At 43.4% G+C, this 18,746-nt stretch overlaps 2 protein-coding genes across 2 annotated transcripts in view; one reads left to right on the top strand and one right to left on the bottom strand.

The window, feature by feature from the left end:
• Positions 1–11,659, top strand: part of si:dkey-91i10.2 (uncharacterized protein LOC555224 homolog) — a 152,074-nt gene extending 140,415 nt beyond the window's left edge. The window contains exon 7 of the mRNA XM_048533736.2: positions 1,511–11,659. Within this exon, the coding sequence (XP_048389693.2) occupies positions 1,511–2,324 (814 nt within the window). The 3' untranslated portion in view covers positions 2,325–11,659. The remainder of the gene's footprint in view (positions 1–1,510) is intronic.
• The window catches only part of tsn (translin), a 31,873-nt gene continuing 17,097 nt past the window's right edge, over positions 3,971–18,746 (bottom strand). The window contains exon 6 of the mRNA XM_048535043.2: positions 3,971–17,669. Coding sequence (XP_048391000.1) covers positions 17,427–17,669 — 243 coding nt within the window. The 3' untranslated portion in view covers positions 3,971–17,426. The remainder of the gene's footprint in view (positions 17,670–18,746) is intronic.

Below are 18,746 nucleotides of genomic sequence, written 5' to 3'. Positions count from 1 at the left end.
TCACTTCCAGATAGAACTTATTACACTAGTCAGTGAGCTGTTGTCGCTAAGATGGGAAGAGTGAACTGATTTCCTCTAGTTCCAGTGCTCCACGGGTCACAACATCAAACTTCGTTTTGTCTAATGTTTAAATTTTTAAAATCTATCAACCAAGTTTATTTACTCAACACAAAATTATTAATTTATCATAAAACAGGGCTTGCTGGAAGAAAGTGCAACGCTGATGAACACATTTAGTTTATATATGAAATATAAATATTTTCACCTCTAAATAGCCCCGAACACACACGTGTGCACACACAAACAAGTTAAAACACTAGCATCTATCCAAAAATGTGGAAAATTACCCTGTACACAAAAAAAAACAGGACAAATCAAACTAGCCAATCATCAGCAAAATGATGGAAGCTGTCATCAACAGTTCCATCAAGTGGCCTGTGCTCAGCAATAACCTGCTCGGTGACATCCAGTTTGGGTTTTGATTTGATTTGAATTATTATCGTTGTCACATGTACCGAGATACTGTGAAATGTATTGTTTGTGTGCCAACCAGACAAATCATACCTTGCATAAGTACAACAGAGAAATAGAACAGAATGCAGAATATAGTGTTACAGCTACAGAGAATGATCTAGCCCCATTTGCCAGCATTTGGCCCATATACTTCCAAACCCTTCCTATTCACAGAGAAATCATAGGATCCCTACAGTGTAGAAACAGGCCCTTCGGCCCAACAAGTCCACACTGACACTGGAGCACCCTGCCCAAACCTATCCCCCTATAACCAACCTAATCTACACATCGCAGAACACAACAGGCAATTTAGCATGGCCAATGCACCTAACCTGTACATCTTTGGACTGTGGGAGGAAACTGGAGCAAACCCAGGGAGGATGTGCAAACTCCACACAGACAGTCACCCCATGGTGGAATTGAACCCAGGTCCCTGGTGCTGTGAGGCAGCAGTGCTAACCATTGAGCCACCGTGATGCCCCAAGTGGTAAGCTATTCAATGAGATCAGATTTGATAAACCTCAACTCCACTCTCCTGCCCTTTCCCCAACTCTCTTACTGACTACCAATCTGTATATCTCAGCCTTGAATATCTAGTTAAAGACCCAGCTTTGAAAGTTCTGTGCGGTTAAGAATTCCACAGAATCACTACCCTCAAGAGAAGAAATTCCTCATCTCTGTCATAAATATCCAACCCCTTACTCTGAGATCAATCCTTCTGGACCTAGACACATCCAAAAGGGAAAACTGCCTCTCAGCTTCTACCCTATCAAGTTGCCTATAAACTTTGCATTCTTCAACGAGGTCATCGCTCGCCTCTCATTCTTCCTTATTCCACTGAGTACAGACAAAACCTACCCAAACTTTCCTCATAAGAAAGTGCCTCCATGTCTGGAATCAGCCACCTGCACCTTCTCTGGATTGCCTCCAATGGCAGTCAGTGATGTTGGAAGCAATTTGCTCTCAGTTAACCAAGTATTCTTTGGCTTACTTCCAGGATCTTCCTGGACGTGTCGCAGAATGACAACACTGCATTGCGTCGGATGAATCTGAGATCGTTTCTGATGGCTCCACTGCAACGGGTCACCAAGTACCCCCTCCTACTTAGCCGGATTAGTAACTCCACGCCAGAGTACCACCCAGACCACTGCAGCCTGCGGGAGGCCAAGAGCAGGGTGGAGTCCCACCTGGAGCACATCAACATGAAGACCAAGCAGGAGACCGCCCCACCCTGGTCGCTGCGTTCCTTCCGTCGGGACAGCCGGCGTAACCGAGAGGTAGTCAACATTGAGATGAGGGAGATCGCCATCAAGGCATTGGGCTGGTCGCGGGAGGATACCCGTTTCCCAATGGAGGGTGCGCTGCAGTCCTCTCAGCCCAGCGATGGACAGTGGGCCAAGAAGGGAAGCAGGGCACTCAAGTTCCAAACTCTCCAAGTGCTCCTGATGGTTAACGTGGGCCGGGAGTCGGAACCCGGCCAAGATGGCGTGGTGGCCGGGGGCAGGTGGGACCCACCAGTGCGGGACGCTGCGCTGGTGCTGATCAGGGACAAGAGCGGCGGCAAGTTTTCCCTGTTCCGCCACCCCATCCACCTCAGCCACTGCGTGGTGTCCTCAGACCCGGACTGTGATGACACATTTGAGCTGCTGGACATCCGAAAGGAGGCGTTCGTCTTCCGCGACGCCGACAGGCACCGGACCCGTCACTGGTTCAGGCTGATCAAGCGCTATTCGCGGGATCTGGGCTCCTGGCGTAAAAGGCGTAATGCACTACCCAACATCATGATCAATGCGACTTACAGCCGGTCCTGAGCACCAGAGCAAAACAGGGTCCATCTTGCCGACCACACTCCCTCCCCACTCAAAATAAAGCAATGTTGTTACGGGAATGTGGGACAAAAGCACTGGGGTGGGGGACAGGTGAGGAGGGGAATTTGGGAAGAACATGTTAGGGAGGGCATGAGTACCTGTCCTTCCAAACAGAGTTGCCAACCTCCAGACTTCCCAGGGGCCTCCAGAAATTGAAGGCTAATCTCATCAACACTACTGTGCAGGAAGAGGGCCAAATCACTGGGACATTGAACCACAGGAACAGTAACTTAGGACAAGACATTCCGAGATGCCTGGGCAAATGCAGCTTAATTAAAGAAAGTCAGCATGATTAATTAATGACAAATTGTGTTTAAGTAACTCATTGGAGTTTTTTGATACAGAAGGGTTGATGAGGGTAATGAAGTGGGCCAGGAAGGGAAGCAGCTCACTCATGTTCCAGACCCTCCACATGTTCCCAATGGTTCATGCCAGCAAGGCGCCTGAGCCCAGCCAAGCTGGTGTGGTGGCCAGAAGTGAATGCTGCAGTAGTGCATATAGATGTCCAAAAGACATCGAATATAGTGCCACGTAACAGACCTGGCAGGAAAATTAGCATTCATGAGTAAGAGGGACAGCGGCAACCTGAATATGAAATTGGCCAAGCGACAGCAAACAGTTAGGAATGATTAATGGATGTTCTTTGGGCTAGTTGAAAGTTTTCAGTGGAATTCCCCGGGGATCAGTGCTCCTGATATATCAATAACTTTGGAATATGGGACACAATTCCAACGTTTACAGACAATACACGACTTGAACTGTAAAGAGGGCAGTGTAGTACTTCAAAAATATACAAACAGGTTGGGCAGTGACATGACAGATTAAGTTCAATTTGGAAAAGTGTGAGGTGGTTCATTTTGGTAAGAACAATGTGGACAGACAATATAAAATATGCAATATGACTCAAGGGAACCTTGGGGTATATGCGTGTAAGTTATTGAAGATGGTGGCCAAAAAAGCAGAAGACATGTTTGGCTCTATCAGCAGGGGTATAGAGTGAAAAATCAAAGAAGCTATGTTAAAGAACAAAGAAGAACAACAAAAAAAAGCTGGAAATGTTTGGTAAAGTCTTAACCTTTCTGGTTGAGGTGACCTATCTTCAGAATGTGAAGTGTTAATGGTGCTCAGATTTCCAGCATCTGCAGTATTTTGCTTTAGTATTAGGAGTTATGTTAAACTTGGTATAAAACACTGGTTCAGCCTTGACTGGACGATTGTGTCCAGCTGTGGGCACCATGCTTTAGGAATGATGGGAAGTCACTGGAGCAAGTACAGGAAAGATTCATGAGAATGGTTCCAGAGAAACTTCAGTTATGAATATGGATTGGAGAAGTTTTGGAGAACTGTTTTCCTTGGAGAAAGTTGGAAGTGGATTTGACTGACCTGTTCAAAATCATGAGAGATACAGACAGCGCAGATCGGGAGAAGCTATTTCCATTTGGGTAAGAATCAAGAATCAGAAGGCACCACTTCTGGGTAATTAGCAGGAATGAGGAGTAACAGTTTCACACAGAGGGTGGTTAGGATCTGGAATGTGCATCTTGAGAGAGTCATAGAATTACAGAATCATACAGTATGAATGAACTATCTTTATTGTCAGATATACTCAGTGAGTATAGTGAAAAGTTTATACATCACTACTTACAGCGACATCTTAGGTACAAAGGAACCTAGGTACAGCATCTTTAGTTACAAGATCTTAGAAAATAGAGAAATTAGATGTCCAGTGTTGCAGAAATAAAAATTCATAACAACGACCTGCCAACCCAGACCATGCTTTCACTGAGCCTCCAGTCCACACTGGGCCCTGGCACCACACTGTGCCAGGCTTCATCTTGAGGATCACAAGGCTGGGAGATTGGTTCAAGCCGCCAAGCCTGGCTGAGAATGGCATGCTACAGTAGGTGAGTGGGCGCTGCATGTTGCCAGTCGGTTGCCACGCCACACTGGGAGGCTGCTACAGGGGGTTGCTTCGCCAGGCCGGGAGGTCACAACGCCATGTCAGGACCCCACTGCACCAGGCTGAGAGTCATCGCCGGAGTGTGGGGAGTTTGTCAGATGCCAGGAGAGAAGGGGAAGAACAAAACACGAAGAGGAAAAAAATAGACAAGAAAAGAAGGACGGGTGGAGTGGACAAGCTCTGGTGGAGCCTCCTACTCTGCTATTCGGTCCAGTGAGCTCATACCTACCAAACCAGTGGAGGCAGATTCAGTCAAGCCTTTCAAAGGATAACTGAACTATGTTCTGAAAAGGCAGAATGTGCAAGTTTGCAGGAAGAAATCAACAGAGTGGCACTTAGTGAATCGTGCCTTAGAGGGCCAGTATAGGAATGAATGACCTCTTTCTATGCTGCAACCATTCTGCAGACAAAATCTCCTTGAACAGCTTCTAGTCACAAAAATAATGGAGACAAAAACAAAACAGACCGAATAACAGTCAAAAGCTGTGACCCCTTTAAGACATGGACAACAATCAAAATATTAGAAGGGATGTTGGTCAAAGGTCATTCAATCAGGCAATGAGGAGTTCAATTACTTGTAACTTGATGACAGAATGGCCCTTAGTCTCCATGGTAGGTAGGTTAAACTGTGAGGGGGTTGAGGCAGGAATGTCGAAGGTTGGAGATCAAATGCCCAACAATACATCCAACCACTGCTGGCAACCCGACCTCTGAGTCTGGCCAACTGTTTTGTCAGGTCTTAGCAGTGATCAGGGTACAACACACCATAGAGCTGATTGTTCTTCTGTCAGCGAGGCTTTTACATGGGGGAACTCAGTAAGGCTGGGCAGGATGTGCTTCCCTGCTGACAAATTAAAAACCTTTCAACTCTTGCCCTCAGATAGAGCTCAATCTGTTTCGCCAAGCTTCTTGATGGAGTTTTTGATGGTAATGGTTAATTGCAACTCTAGGATAGCGACCAGCGATGTTGGGCTCACTATATGTGTTTGAGGGAAACTAGGAGAAGTGATAGTGTTCTCATGACATTGCTCATTTCTCATTAATTAGTTGGTCGCCCTGTTATAGGCAGAATAGTATTAAGCTGGAGAGGATTCAGAAGAGTTTTGCCAGGATGTCAAAGGGAATGGAGTGTTTGAGTCATAAGGAGAGGCTGGGATTTTTTTCATGGTGCATAGGAGGTTGAGGGGTGATCTTATTGAGGTTTATAAAATCATGTGGGGCAATAGATAAGGCAAATGGCGGGTTGCTTTTTTAAACACAGGGTGGTTTGCTTCTGGAATGAACTTCCAGACAAAGTGGTGGATGTGGGTACAGTTACAATGTTTAGATGCCATTTGGATAAGTACATGAATAAGAAATGTTTGGAGGGATATGGGCCAAGTGCAGGCAGATGCAGTTTAGTTTGCGATTATGGTCAAATGGACTGGTTGGACTACGAGTCTTATTCTGTGCTGTATGACTCTAAGACTCTCTAGCAGGTTGTGGTGGTTTTGGGAAGGGGCTGCTGCTGGGAATGAGTTACCAACTCTAGTTGCAGATATTCCTGGGCATGACCTCCAAAATTGTCAACCCCCACACTTCCCAACATACTATCTCCAATATTATTGTGATGAATAAACAAATGCCTTCTGAGATGATGAAGGGCAAATGTTTTTTTTTGTGACATTTTCACCACCTGTTTTGCTCACAGCAGTGTCCTGGAGATTAATCTCTGTCGTCCAGACCAATCCTGGAGAGTTGGCAACACTAGTGAAGGGCAGGTGTGGGGAGAGAAATGAATATTTGTGTGTTTAAAAATACAAACATTTCACATCCCTTTTCCATTTCAGAAGTGTGTAGATATAAACTTAAGCCTGAGACCTAGTCAGGTTACTACCTCCAATGTAAGCACAGTGCAGTATTGAATGCACTTTCCTGTCTTAATCTTGGTCAGTTAACCAGGAAGGTTGATTGTGCGCAACTATGTCCTGTGTATTAGTTCTTCCATGATGCATTTTCTGTTGGTATCTCTCCTCAAGGAGTGTCCTCATAATCTATCTGGTTGATTTTGACTGAACCCGACACTTAACGGCACATCCACGTCACAGTATTTGATGTTTCTTCAACATCATTCGATATTTCTACTGCAGGGCTAGAACTGGTTTCTGTCCATCTGTTTATTCGTTCCAGTATTTATTTTTTTGACGGGCTTTATTTTATATCTGAAACGAGCACAGAGAATGCTGGAGAAACTCGGCAGGTCTGGCAGCATCTGTGGGGCGAGACAAACGAGTGTCAAAGTTTCGAGTCTGGGGCAACTCTCCTTCAGAACGAAAAGGTGTTGGGAAATTTGAGAGAGGCGCAGGCCCAGCGAAAATGGCAAAGAAGATCGTCGACTCTCTTTCTGAACTGTTCTGCGAGTCTTTCACGTCGCACATGCTGGACTCACCAGTGGTTATTGTTAACGTGGGTGCTTGGGGCCCACTGGCAGTTCCCAAGCCCCAGATGCCTCCCAAGTGAACAACACCCCTCTCCCTGTGGGCAATGTGGGAAGCTGGGCAAAGCTAGGCCCAGATCCTGAGTGAGCGTGCGAATCTGTTCGATTCATTCTTTGGTGGGATTTTTAAAACTGCCATCTTGGATTTTTCATCTGCCCCTCCTCCTCACTACATCTGGGGGAGAGGCTGAACGTGGAGCCAGATTCGAGACTGAAACCCTCCAGTTTGGAGACAGGTGTTACCGTATCAGGTCACTGAAGAACAGCCCCATTCTGGTCTCACCTTCCTACAACCACTGATGGGCTGAATGGCCTCCTTCCATACTGTAACAATTCTGTGATTCTGCTGTTCATAGAATCCCTACAGTGTGGAAACAGGCCATTCAGCCCAACAAGTCCACACTGACTGTTCGGGCTGTGGGTGGAAACCCACATGGACACGGGGAGAACATGCACAGACAGTCACCTGAGGGTGGAATTGAACCCAGGTCCCTGGCGTTGTGAGGCAGCAGTGCTAACCACTGAACCACTGCTGTTTCCCTCTCGTTTCCATATGACCCCCCCCCACATAGAGGAAATGATTTGAAAACCACGGCTCAAATTTTGTTTTTGAGCAGGCAATAGAAAATTGGTGCATGGGGAAGGGGGGAATTGGACTAATGGGTAGTCTGGCCAGGGTCTTTAAAGTGATGTGCAAAGGAAGCAAAGGTAATGCAAGAGAGGAAAGAGCTTTTTCATTAAGCAAGTAGTTCTGGAATGCACTATCGTGACATTTGGTGGTTTAATTGAGACATTCATGAGAGTACTGGATGATTATTTTATAGAAGGTGTGTGGGGTGGGGGGGGGATATAGGGAAAAGGCAGGAGATTTGGCAATAGAGCAGTAAGCACAATGGGCCGACTAGCCCCAGCGCTGTAACAAGCCTGTGATTCTGTTGCATCCCACTTCCCAAACAACCCATAGATGGAAACATTTCAGAACCACTGCTTTAATACAGCATCAGATGTCACACGATAGTGTTCCAGAGGAAAACAAAATAATAACAAAAGCAGTAACACTTGGAAACGAACATACCAGTCATACTGGAACACTGTTGTGAGACATGCAAAACAAGTTGGACCTATGTGTGTATTTGCGAGTTTTCCTTCTGGAATCCTACTTTGCTACAATTGCACAATAACTGGGGTGGGGGGGGTGGAGGGTGGAGGAAGGGAAAGAAAAGGCCCATTTTGACCAAGAACCTGAATGTACAAGCTGTAGCAACTTCCCTGTCATGCCAGCCTGTTTATGAGTGATTAACATTTATCAATTTCAGGCACAGTCCAAGAGTTCTTGTGACACCTTGATAGCATCCCTACCTCTGGGCCAGGAGGCCCGGGTTCTCGTCCCTGAGCAGTTAAACAATATCTAAAAGCACACTCCAAACGATCTTGGGGCATAGTGGTAGCGTCTCTACCTTTGAGCCTGCTTCAGATAATACTATCTCCAAACAGGTTGATTTGAAAATATCTAAAAGCACAGCAGTCAAACTTAAAAATCTTTATTCCAGAATCCACAATGCAGTGAGCAGATCAGCCACAGGGCATTGTATATATAAAAATGTCACAGTTCTCAGCAACATGCAGGTCTGCTACCTCACTTGAGTTGGGTCAGAAACAGCAATAAACAAATAGTGGTGATGCAGTGGATTGTAGCCCATTGGAATCTGGGTTAACAGGAGGACAGTCTCCTGGCTGTAAGGGAATCCCTCATTATTAACATTCCTAAACTTGACGAATACAAAACTTCATGAGAAAACCTAATGGACTTGGAACAAAGATTCCTAATATCCAGCTTCACAATACAGTGGCCAGTGTCACACTCTCAATAGTCCCTCATCAAGTGGGGACTCAACAATCCTGCTGTTGGTAGCAAATTGTAAATGTAGTGTGAGCTGTTTAAAAGAAGAATTAATAAGCACAACCTCAAGAATCAATTGGAGTTTATCGACCTGAAATGTTATCGCCCTCACCCCATTGATGCTACCTGGCCTGCTAAGTATTATAACAACATGCACTTTAAAGTGCCCTTAATGGACTAAGGTGACTCAAGAAGTTTCAGCATTTCCTGTTATTGCTGCATTGAAAATGTGGGTTTATAATGGAAATTGCTGATAAAAGGCACATTTTGTCAAAGCTTTTCATCTTGTTCTTGGGACAGTTCTCAAGAAATACTGATCTGAAGAAAAGCCAAAATTTATATTGTTTAAAAAGAGAATGCTATCGGTTGGCAATGCCATGCTTGCTCTCCATGGTAATGATTCCATCGATCAACATCCACTAGCCAAGCAATCAGAACTCTGCTCTCATTCAGTAAAGATGTTGTTTTCCTTCTACACTGGCATTCTTGCAAATTGTCCTGATGAGTGCAAGACAAAATGCCTCAACAAAATGTGTCTTTTTTTGGCAATACTCAAGCTCTGTACTAACAAACAATTATTTGTATAATGGAAATGTTAAAGGAAGACTTTGAAAAGAGGTATAAAATTCTCTCCGTGCATTGCAAGAGGAACCACAATTGGTTATGTGCAATATTAGCATTAGAATTTTTTGCATTTATTATTGTACTTTTCATGACCATCAGATATTGCAAAAGCTTTACATTCAATGTTGTATGTTTGAAGTGTAATCATTGTTGCTGCGTCAGAAATATGACAAGAGAGGCGGTGTCACTGGACTAATAAATTCAGAACCCCAGGCTGATGAATTGGTGACTCCCACCATGGCACATTATGAAATTAAATCAATAAAAGTCTTCAAGAAAACACTAGCCTATTGATGATCTAACTGTCAAAAGAAACCCCTCTAGTTCATTAATGTCCATTCAGGAAGGCTTGGTCTGGTCTGGTGACTGTGACCCACAACAATGTGGTTGACTCTTAACTACCCTCTGGGGAATTAGGATGAGCAATAAGTGTTGGACAGGTCAGAGACACCCACATCCTGTAATGAATTGTAAAGGAGTTCTCACAAAAAATACTGCAATGATGATCCTGAAGTATCTAATTTTATGACATTAATTTAAAATAAATATTGGCCAGAATGCTCGGAAGCTCTTCCTTGATCTGTTGCTGAAATAGTACCCTGAGATTTTCCTGAGGTGGACATATGGGTATTGGTTTAATAGCTGATCTAAACATCTGCACTTCCAACTGTACAGCCTCATAGTTCTGTATCGGAGTGTCAGCATCGATTTTTGCGCTCAGGTTCCAGATTTGGATTTGAATCCAAAGACCTCTGAGAGATAAGAACAGGGCTCAAAGATTTCATAACTTCAGTGCACAAAACAACATGCACGTAAGAATATTTCCCATTCTGTTCTCTTCATTCTTTGATGGGATTTGGGTGTTGCCAAGGGCAGGATTTGTTTCTAACCCTTAATTGCTATTGAACTGAATGGTTTAAGCTCACAAATGTATGACGTGAACTTAAATTCCACCATCTGCCCAAGCAGAATCTGTACTTTATCATCACAGAGTTTATCAAACATTATTGGAAGTCAGTTGATCTCCACCCTGTATAATCTTGAACAGCTCAAATCATTCTGGAAAATCACGAAGTCCATCTTGTGTGATTATTTCTCACATTTCCTTCATTGCCAGTGACTTTGAATTACACAATGTAATACCTGAAACTCAATAAACTGAGAAGTGTTCAGGAAAGATGTTAGCATCTCTACATGCAAAGGTGAGCAGAGGTGTGGAACTCTCTTCCTTAAATGGCAGTTGATGCTGGATCAGTTGTTAATTTTAAATCAACACATTTTCATTAAGCTGAGGTGTTAAAGGATATGGGCCAAAGGCTGGTATATACAGTTAGCCCATAAATCAGCCATGATTTTAATGAATTGCAGAACAGGCTTAAGGGGTTGAATAGCTTAACTCTGTTCATGTGCGCCTATCATAAATGCTATCTTCGTCATCAGGTAATCAATCTACTTAGGTTGGAAAAACCAGACATCCCAACCCAACAATTCCATAAATAGAGAGACAAAGTCTTAAAGACTAAACTCTGTTGTTCCTTATATACACAAATTTCTATGATTGGATTCTGATGCAGATGGCTTTTTTGATAACTCTGGAAGACATTCATTATCTCTTGCTGCTTAGTTGGTCCAGTGTCTGGCAATAGTAAACGAACCAAACTCCTAAACATCCACATAGGTAGGTTCTCTAAACTAAAACTAAGAAACGAGCATAATGGAAATCTGAAAAAACAAACAAATTTCTGGCTGCATCGGACCAATACTTATCCCTCAACCAACAACTTTGAGAGGAGTACAGGAGCAATGGGACTCAAGGTTCAAGTGCATAATTCTCTGAAGAGAGCCAGACATGTTGGAACAGATTTTTGGGTTTTTAAAGAGAGGCATAGAGTAGAAAAGAAGGAAGTGAAACTACACCTTGACAAGTTATTGGTCTGACCACATCTGAAGTACTGTGTTCAGTTCTAGGCACCTTATCAAAGAAAAATGTTAAAGCCGTGGAGAGAGTGTAAAGGAGATTTACTACAATTATATCAGCATGGGGGATTTTAGATTAAAGATTAGAGAAATTGGTCTTACTAAATTAGGGACAGAGGAAATTAAGAGATGATTTTATTCAAAATTCTGAACAATTTTGACAGGGTAAAGAGAACATTCTGTTTCCTTTAGTTGACATATCAGTAACTAGGGGTCACAATTTCAAGAGTCTTAGCAAGACAGCCAGGAGTGAGAGGAGAAGAAATATCTTTACTCAGAGAGTTGTTAGGATTTGGAATGTGCTGCCTGGGAGAGTAGTCGAGGTGAATTCCCTAGGAGATTTCAAGAGAAGTCTGAAGTATTTGAAAGTACAAATACAAAGTTGCTGGAAAAGCTCGGCAGGTCTGGCAGTATTTGTGAAGAAGAAAACAGAGTTAACATTTCGGGTCCAGTGACCCTTCATTGGAACTGTTCTGAGAAAGGGTCATCTGACCTGAAATTTTAGCCCTGTTTTCTCCTTCACAGAGGCTACCAGACCTGCTGAGCTTTTCCAGGAACTTTGTTTTTGTTCCTGATTTACAGCATCCACAGTTCTTTTGGTTTTTATTATGTATTTGAAAGTGATGAATTTAGAGGGCTATTGAGAGAGGGCTAGAGAGTGGGTCCAACTGAGGAGCTCTTTCAGGAGCTGGTACAAACACAATGGGTTGAATGGTCTCCTTCTGCTGTATAAAATTCTATGCTCACTTGAAGAAGTTATCTGATCATTAAGGTGGGAGATTGTTGTGTACAAATTGGCTGCTGTGTTTCCTACAATGGAGCAGTGACTACAGTTGAAAACTACATCATTAACTGGGGATGGGGACAGTCTTTCATTGTGTCAGTCACAAGCTTTGCACTACTGCTCCAAGTGAATTTCTTCCTCTGTCTCTGTCAAAAGGGAGTTGAGGATTATCAGATCAGCAATGATCCTATTGAATGGTGGAGCTGACTCGGTGGGCTGAATGGCCTACTTCTCAGGCGATGACCTGAGCCGTATGGACAGGACAGGGGCTGAGATCAGAGGTAAGGTTCTTTGCTGAGGATGAAGAGCCACCAAAAGCCTCATTAACTGATCTGTGCACACTGTGCCGAGCAAAACTAAATTGGCAGGGGGGGGGGGGGGGGGGTGGTTTTAAAAAGTTATGTATTTTGATATTCAGTTTGCACATTAGAAACTTCCAAAGAATCTATTCAAAAATAAATGTCATGGGATAGACCACAATCATGGTTGAACGCAAATACAGCATCAACATTGTGAAAAATTGCCAGAGAGCCTTGGGTGCTTTTTGTGTTATGCAGACTGTTGAGGAGTCTGCAGCTTCCCTGTTGCTATCTGTGGCTACAGGTCAGCCAATCTGAGTCAACTTGCCAACCAACCAGCATCCTGTTTCTCGTGTGGTATAAATTGGTGCAATTGTTTGAAATTTGGCATTCTTGCATTTGTCCTGATAACTGCAAGACAAAAACTTTATTTTCCTCTCTTTACCACCGTAAGTAGGAGAGTAGATATTGGACAAGGTGATAACCTGAGTTATCTGGCCTTAGTAGACAAAATGTCTTCACCAAAATTTCCTCTAAATTTAGTGAGAACTTTTAATTCTTTTTTGCATGGCTACACACCCATGCATCTCCTTCACCAAAATCAGTCAAGGCCAGACAGCTCAGAAAAAGTTGGAAAACTATTCACCATTACAATGAGCCTTTCACCTCAGTAACAATGTAATTTTATTAGAAAGTTTATGCTGTTCCCTTTTGCAACAGTCTCTTTATACACGTTGAATACTTCATTCTAAATGCTTTAAGGAGGAACTGCACATTGAATCTGACTACCACATTAAATCGTGGCTGTCCTGTATCTTAAATCTACCCACTTTAGTTCAGTAGTTATACTGTTTTTACTACTAATGAAGTAGTTTGTTGCAGCATAGGAAGTGTGGCAACCAATTCACCTACAGTGGTTCCCACACGAGCAATAATATGATAAGCTAAATTCATGGGAATGCTGATGATAAATGACCAGATAAAACTGTTTTCAGCGAAGTGGTTTCAGGGATAAATGTCAGCTTTGACAGAGAACTGTACTGCTCTTCAGAATAGTGCTTTGGGTACCTGTCACAGGGGTGTGGAGTTGGTTTAATATTTAATTTGCAAGCACAGCATTCCCATAATTTATGAGTTTAGATTTTGTACTTATGTCTTTGGAGTCATACTCGAACCCACAATCTTCTGACACAGGTGTGACAGTGTTTACCATCAAGCCCAGCTAATATTGAAGCTATCGAATACTGCATATTAATAACATTATTCAATTATTAGAAACAAGACATTGCTTACTATGAGACAGCTCCTAAGTACTGGCAAATATTTCTTTATAAAATGATTTAAGGAACAGGAGGCAGCCATTCAGCCCCTTGTAAGTCTCCTACCATTCAGTGAAATCCTAGCTGTTGTGTATCTTAACTATCTACCTGCCTTGGTTGTGTCATATGGTTTTCATAACGCCTCACAAACTCCAATTTTCAAAAAGATTTAATCTATTTTTCTATGTTCAGAGATGTTATTGTACACCTCTGGAGCAGGTGGGACTTGTAACCAGGTCCCTCAGCCCAGGCGTAGGTATGCTACCACTGTGCCATACGAGAGCTCCCACACAATGCGGTATATCTGATATATATTTAAAACAGAGCAATAAGGACAAAACAGCCGACTGGGAACCACATCCAACACCTTCAACAATCACTTCCTTTGCCACAGTGGCAGCACTGTGTTCCATATACACGATGCCCTTCAATAACGCCCCTAAGACAGCACCTTCCAAACCCATGATCACCTCCGAGAAAAACCAGGGTAGCGGTTACAGGGGAACACCATCACTTGCGAGTTATATCAAAGTAGTCTGACTTGGAAATACATCACCATTTCTTCAGTGTCACTGGGTCAAAATCTTGGAACAACAGTAATGGCCTAGTTGTATTATCTCTGGACTGTTAATCCAGAGACCCAGATAACATTCTGGAGACCTGGGTTCAAAGCCCACCATGACAGATGGCAGAATTAAGAAAATAATGATGACCATGAATCCATTGTTGACTGTTGGGGAAGAACTCATCTGGTTCACTAACGTCCTTTAGGGAATAAAATTGACATCCTTACCTGGTCTGGCCTACACGTGACTGCAGGCCCATAGCAATGTGGTTAACTCAACTGCCCTCTAGGCAATTAGAGATGGGCAATAAATGCCGCCTGGCCAGTGATGCCGCAGCCTATGAATGAATAAAGGCAAAAGGAAAAGACTGCAGCAGTTCACCATCACCACCTCAATAACTGGCCCAGCCGGCAATGCCCACTTTCTGTGAATAAATTTTTTAAAAACCTTAGTCTATATGAGGTGCTCATTAGCTAGGCCGCCTTGCTATATGTCTCTTCCTTGGGAGGACACCAAATGAACTATCTTTCCATCATGCTTGCTAGCTTATCAATATCTGGATCATGGCTATTGTTAATACCACTTGCAAACGTACATGAAAAGATTCAGGCTGTTGTTCTACCGTGAAGATAATTGCACGTATGTCCTAAAACCTCAAGACTCATGAGAAACCAATGTGTGAACTGTGTTTTAACTTTGTAATTTTTTTTCCCCTCTCTGGAATGGTTTTTTGTAGCATAATTGTAGGTAACTCCTTATGACTTAAAATTTGGACCAGATGTTACTGAAGTGTGTATAGTTTATTATTGTGCATCTTACAATAATTAAAACACAATTCTAAAAGAAGGCACAAAGGTGTTTCCTTCATACTTAAAAGTTCTTGATAAACCTATCGGATGGTCAAAAAAATGCATGTTTTTAAAAAAAAAACGTAAATTATTTAAACTCACCTTTGTTGCAAACCAAGAGGAGCTAGACAGCGCTTGTGGTGCAGAGATAGTGTCCCTATTGCTGATCCAGAAGGCCTAGGCTCAAGAACCACTGCTCTCAAGTTGTGATAGTAAAAACTGCCAATGCTGGAGAAGCTGAGGTAATAAGGTGTAAAGCTGGATGAACACAGTAGGCCAAGCAGCATCAGAGGAGCAGGAAGGCTGAGAACTGAAACGCCAGCTTTCCTGCTCCTCTGAGGCCGCTAAGCCTGTTCATCTAGCTCTGCACCCTGTTATCTTTGCTCCAGAGCTGTGTTGTGAAACATTTAGATCCGTTGATTTCCTTTTTAAGAAGAGTAGCTAGGCAGCCAATGTGGTCTGCTTGCTCTCTACAATTCTGTACTATACTCTGGATGATAGATTCCTGCAGGACAGGAGGCTATTCAGCCCATTGTACCAGTGCTGGCTACTTGAAAGCACTCTCTCTGTAGACCCACTTTCCCCTTACAATTTTTTTCGTATTAAAAGTATTTAGGCAATCCCTTTTCAAAGTTACTGTTGAATGTCCTTTCACCACTTTTCAGGCATTGCATGCCTGATCATAACTCTGCACATTCCTCATTGCTCCTTTGGTTCTTTTGCTAGTGATCTTAGGTCTAATGTCCTCTGCCAGTAGAAGCAGTGTCTCCTTATTTATTGTCACAGTCTTTCCCGATTTTGAACGCCTCCAAGGAATCACCATCTTAACCTGCTCTGCTCTAAGGAGAGTAACCCAAACTTCTGTACATAACCTGGGCTCTCTTGACCCCTCCAGTGTTCCATTTTCTGAAAGCACACACAAAAAGGCAGCAGCTTGGGGCAGGGTGTAGGAGAGGAGTTAAGAAAATAATGAGACAGAGAGTCAAAGACGGAAACAAGGAAATACATTCAATTGTAAACATGTTAATGAACTGGCAGTTCTGGATTATGGGAGGACTGAGCCCTCTTGTGGAGAAATTATTTCAGTTCCAGTTACTGCAGTGGCAGTGTTGTCAAAGCCAGACAGCCCATCTTGTTACACAGAGTTTTTAAAAAACCCAAAAGTCCCTTGCAGCATCCAACAGTCCCTCAACTCCATGGTGACTGCGTCCACTCTGCTATGTACTGTCAGTTCACATACTGTTACTATTTGTGAGAAGAATTTCCTGACAAATTGATTTTTACTAGTTTGACCCACAAATCCACCTTTGAATCTACTTTTACTGTTTAATTTGCAGGGATGGTGTGCAGTTCCTTTTTCCAGTCACTTGCCCATTTTCAGGATTATAACATAGGAATTAGAAGCAGGAGTAGGACATTCATCCCATTGAGCCTCCTCTGTCATTCAATAATCTTGTGTTTGGTCTGATTATGATCTCAGCTCCACCATACCCTTTAACTACCTTGTCAATAAAGAATCAATCTCAGACTTCACTGCTGTCTAGAGAAGAGAATTCCACAAAAAACACTCAGGAAAAATTTCTCTTCACCTCCTTGAGATGGGCAACTCCTTACTTTTAATCACTCATCCTAGTGCTAGTCTCTCTCTAAAGGAGAAGACTCCTCTCAGCAACTATCCTGTCAAGGCCCCTTAGGATCTTTATACATTTCAAGAAGATCATCTCACATACTTCTAAACACCAATATGTACAGGCCCAACCTGATTCCCTCAGATCTCCCATTCATTGCATCAACCTAGAATTCCAAACAAGCACAGTGGGCTGAATGGCCTCTTTCTAAACCAAGTCATTCCAGAATCATCACCTTAGCCCCAGCAAACCACCCCAAAAGTAAGAACACATGCAAAACTTTACATCTGGTTTATTCTACTTACAATACATTAAAAAAAAGCCCATTCTAAAATTAAATGAACTGAGCAAAACTTCAGTGATAAGGACAATAATGTATTATATATTTCCAAGAAACCTCATCACTAGAAAAATAATCAGTGGCATGGATATTTCTCTTGAAGAAAATAAAGATGCACCCAACGCCCCTTAACACACAGAGGGAAATTAATTAAACCTCTTAAATACTAGAATGTGGCTGTGCGGGATCATTCCCTTTGCCATAGGTAATATTATAACCAAACTTTTCCCTCTTTCCACCAACATGGTTACATCACAAACCATGTCTGTTAATAATGCGTTTTTGTCCTTCAACACACCACATTCCCACAGCCTCCACCTGAAGTTATTTTTCCAGCACCTTGCCCTCGACGCGAGAGTCTCCTTTGCCTAGCCCCCGTATTGACAGATCGTACACCACTTCCTCTATCTTTTTCACATCGTACTTCAGGCCATCATAGCGCTTCCGCAGGGAGTCGTTCTTCAGGTTGAGCAGGCGGAATCCAGAATCCAGCTCGTTGATAAAGGAGGAGATTCGGAGGGGCCGGGAGTAGTCACCAGCAGTGACGCTGTTCAGAGCAAGCCTTGACTACCCAGTGACAAGCAGGGAGAGAATGGGAAATGGTAATGTTATTAAAAGGAGCTGGTGTTCGCAAATCCATTTCATGACCGCATCCCTTCAATTAGCCTTCTCTTACAAACAAACATACAAATCAAGGAGTAAGCCACTTGGCCTCTCAGGACTGCTGTGTCATTCAGTAAGGTCAAGTGGAAACAATAATAGAAGGTGCTGGAAAAGCTCAGCAGGTCTGGCCACATCTGTGAAGAAAAACAATCAGAGTTAACGTTTCGGTTCTGGTGACCCTTCCTCAGAACTAGTGGTAGCTGGGAAAATGTTGGTTTATATGCAGAAAATAGGGAGGAGGATGGGGTAGGTAGTAATGATAGGACAAAGGATAGAGCCCGGAGAGAGAGAGAGAGAAGAGCAGTTGGAGAGACAAAGGACTTGATTATGATCTGGCTGGGAGGGTGAAAAACTGTTAATGGGGACTGTTCGTAACTAACAATAGGTAGTGTGTAATAGCAGGCTATGTGATAACAAGGCCTGATGTGTTGGGTAGGGAGCAGGGACATGGGGGAGTTTAGGCCTTGAAATTATTGAATTTGATATTGAGTCCAGAGGGCTGTAGGGTCCCCAGGCAGAAAACAAGGTGTTGTTCTTCTAGCTTGCACTGAGCTTCGCTGGAACACTGCAGCAAGCCAGAGACAGATACTGGCCAGGGAACAGGGTGGTGTGTTGAAGTGGCGGGCAACAGGTAGCTGCGAGCAGAATGTAGATGTTCTGCAAAGTAGTCACACACTCTCTGCTTCGTTTCTCCAATGTGGAGGAGGCCACATCGTGAGTAGCGAATGCAGTAGACTAGATTCTGGGAAGTGCAGGTGGAAGTGCTGCTTCACCTGGAAGGTAGTGGGGAGGGAGGAGGTACATGGGCAGGTGTTGCACCTTCGCCAGGGAGCGGGGGTGTTGGCATGAAGGAAGAGTGGACCAAGGTGTCCTGGAGGGAACGGTCCCTGTGGAAGGCGGGCAAGGGAGGGGAGGGGAATTAGTGTCTGGTGATGGCATCTTGCTGGAGGTGGCGGAAATGGCATCTGATCTTCTGGATGT

This window comes from Stegostoma tigrinum, chromosome 7, assembly GCF_030684315.1.
Source record: "Stegostoma tigrinum isolate sSteTig4 chromosome 7, sSteTig4.hap1, whole genome shotgun sequence".
Classification (NCBI taxonomy): domain Eukaryota; kingdom Metazoa; phylum Chordata; class Chondrichthyes; order Orectolobiformes; family Stegostomatidae; genus Stegostoma; species Stegostoma tigrinum.
Note: the sequence above shows the minus strand (reverse complement) of the source record. Positions and strands in the feature narration are given on the sequence as shown.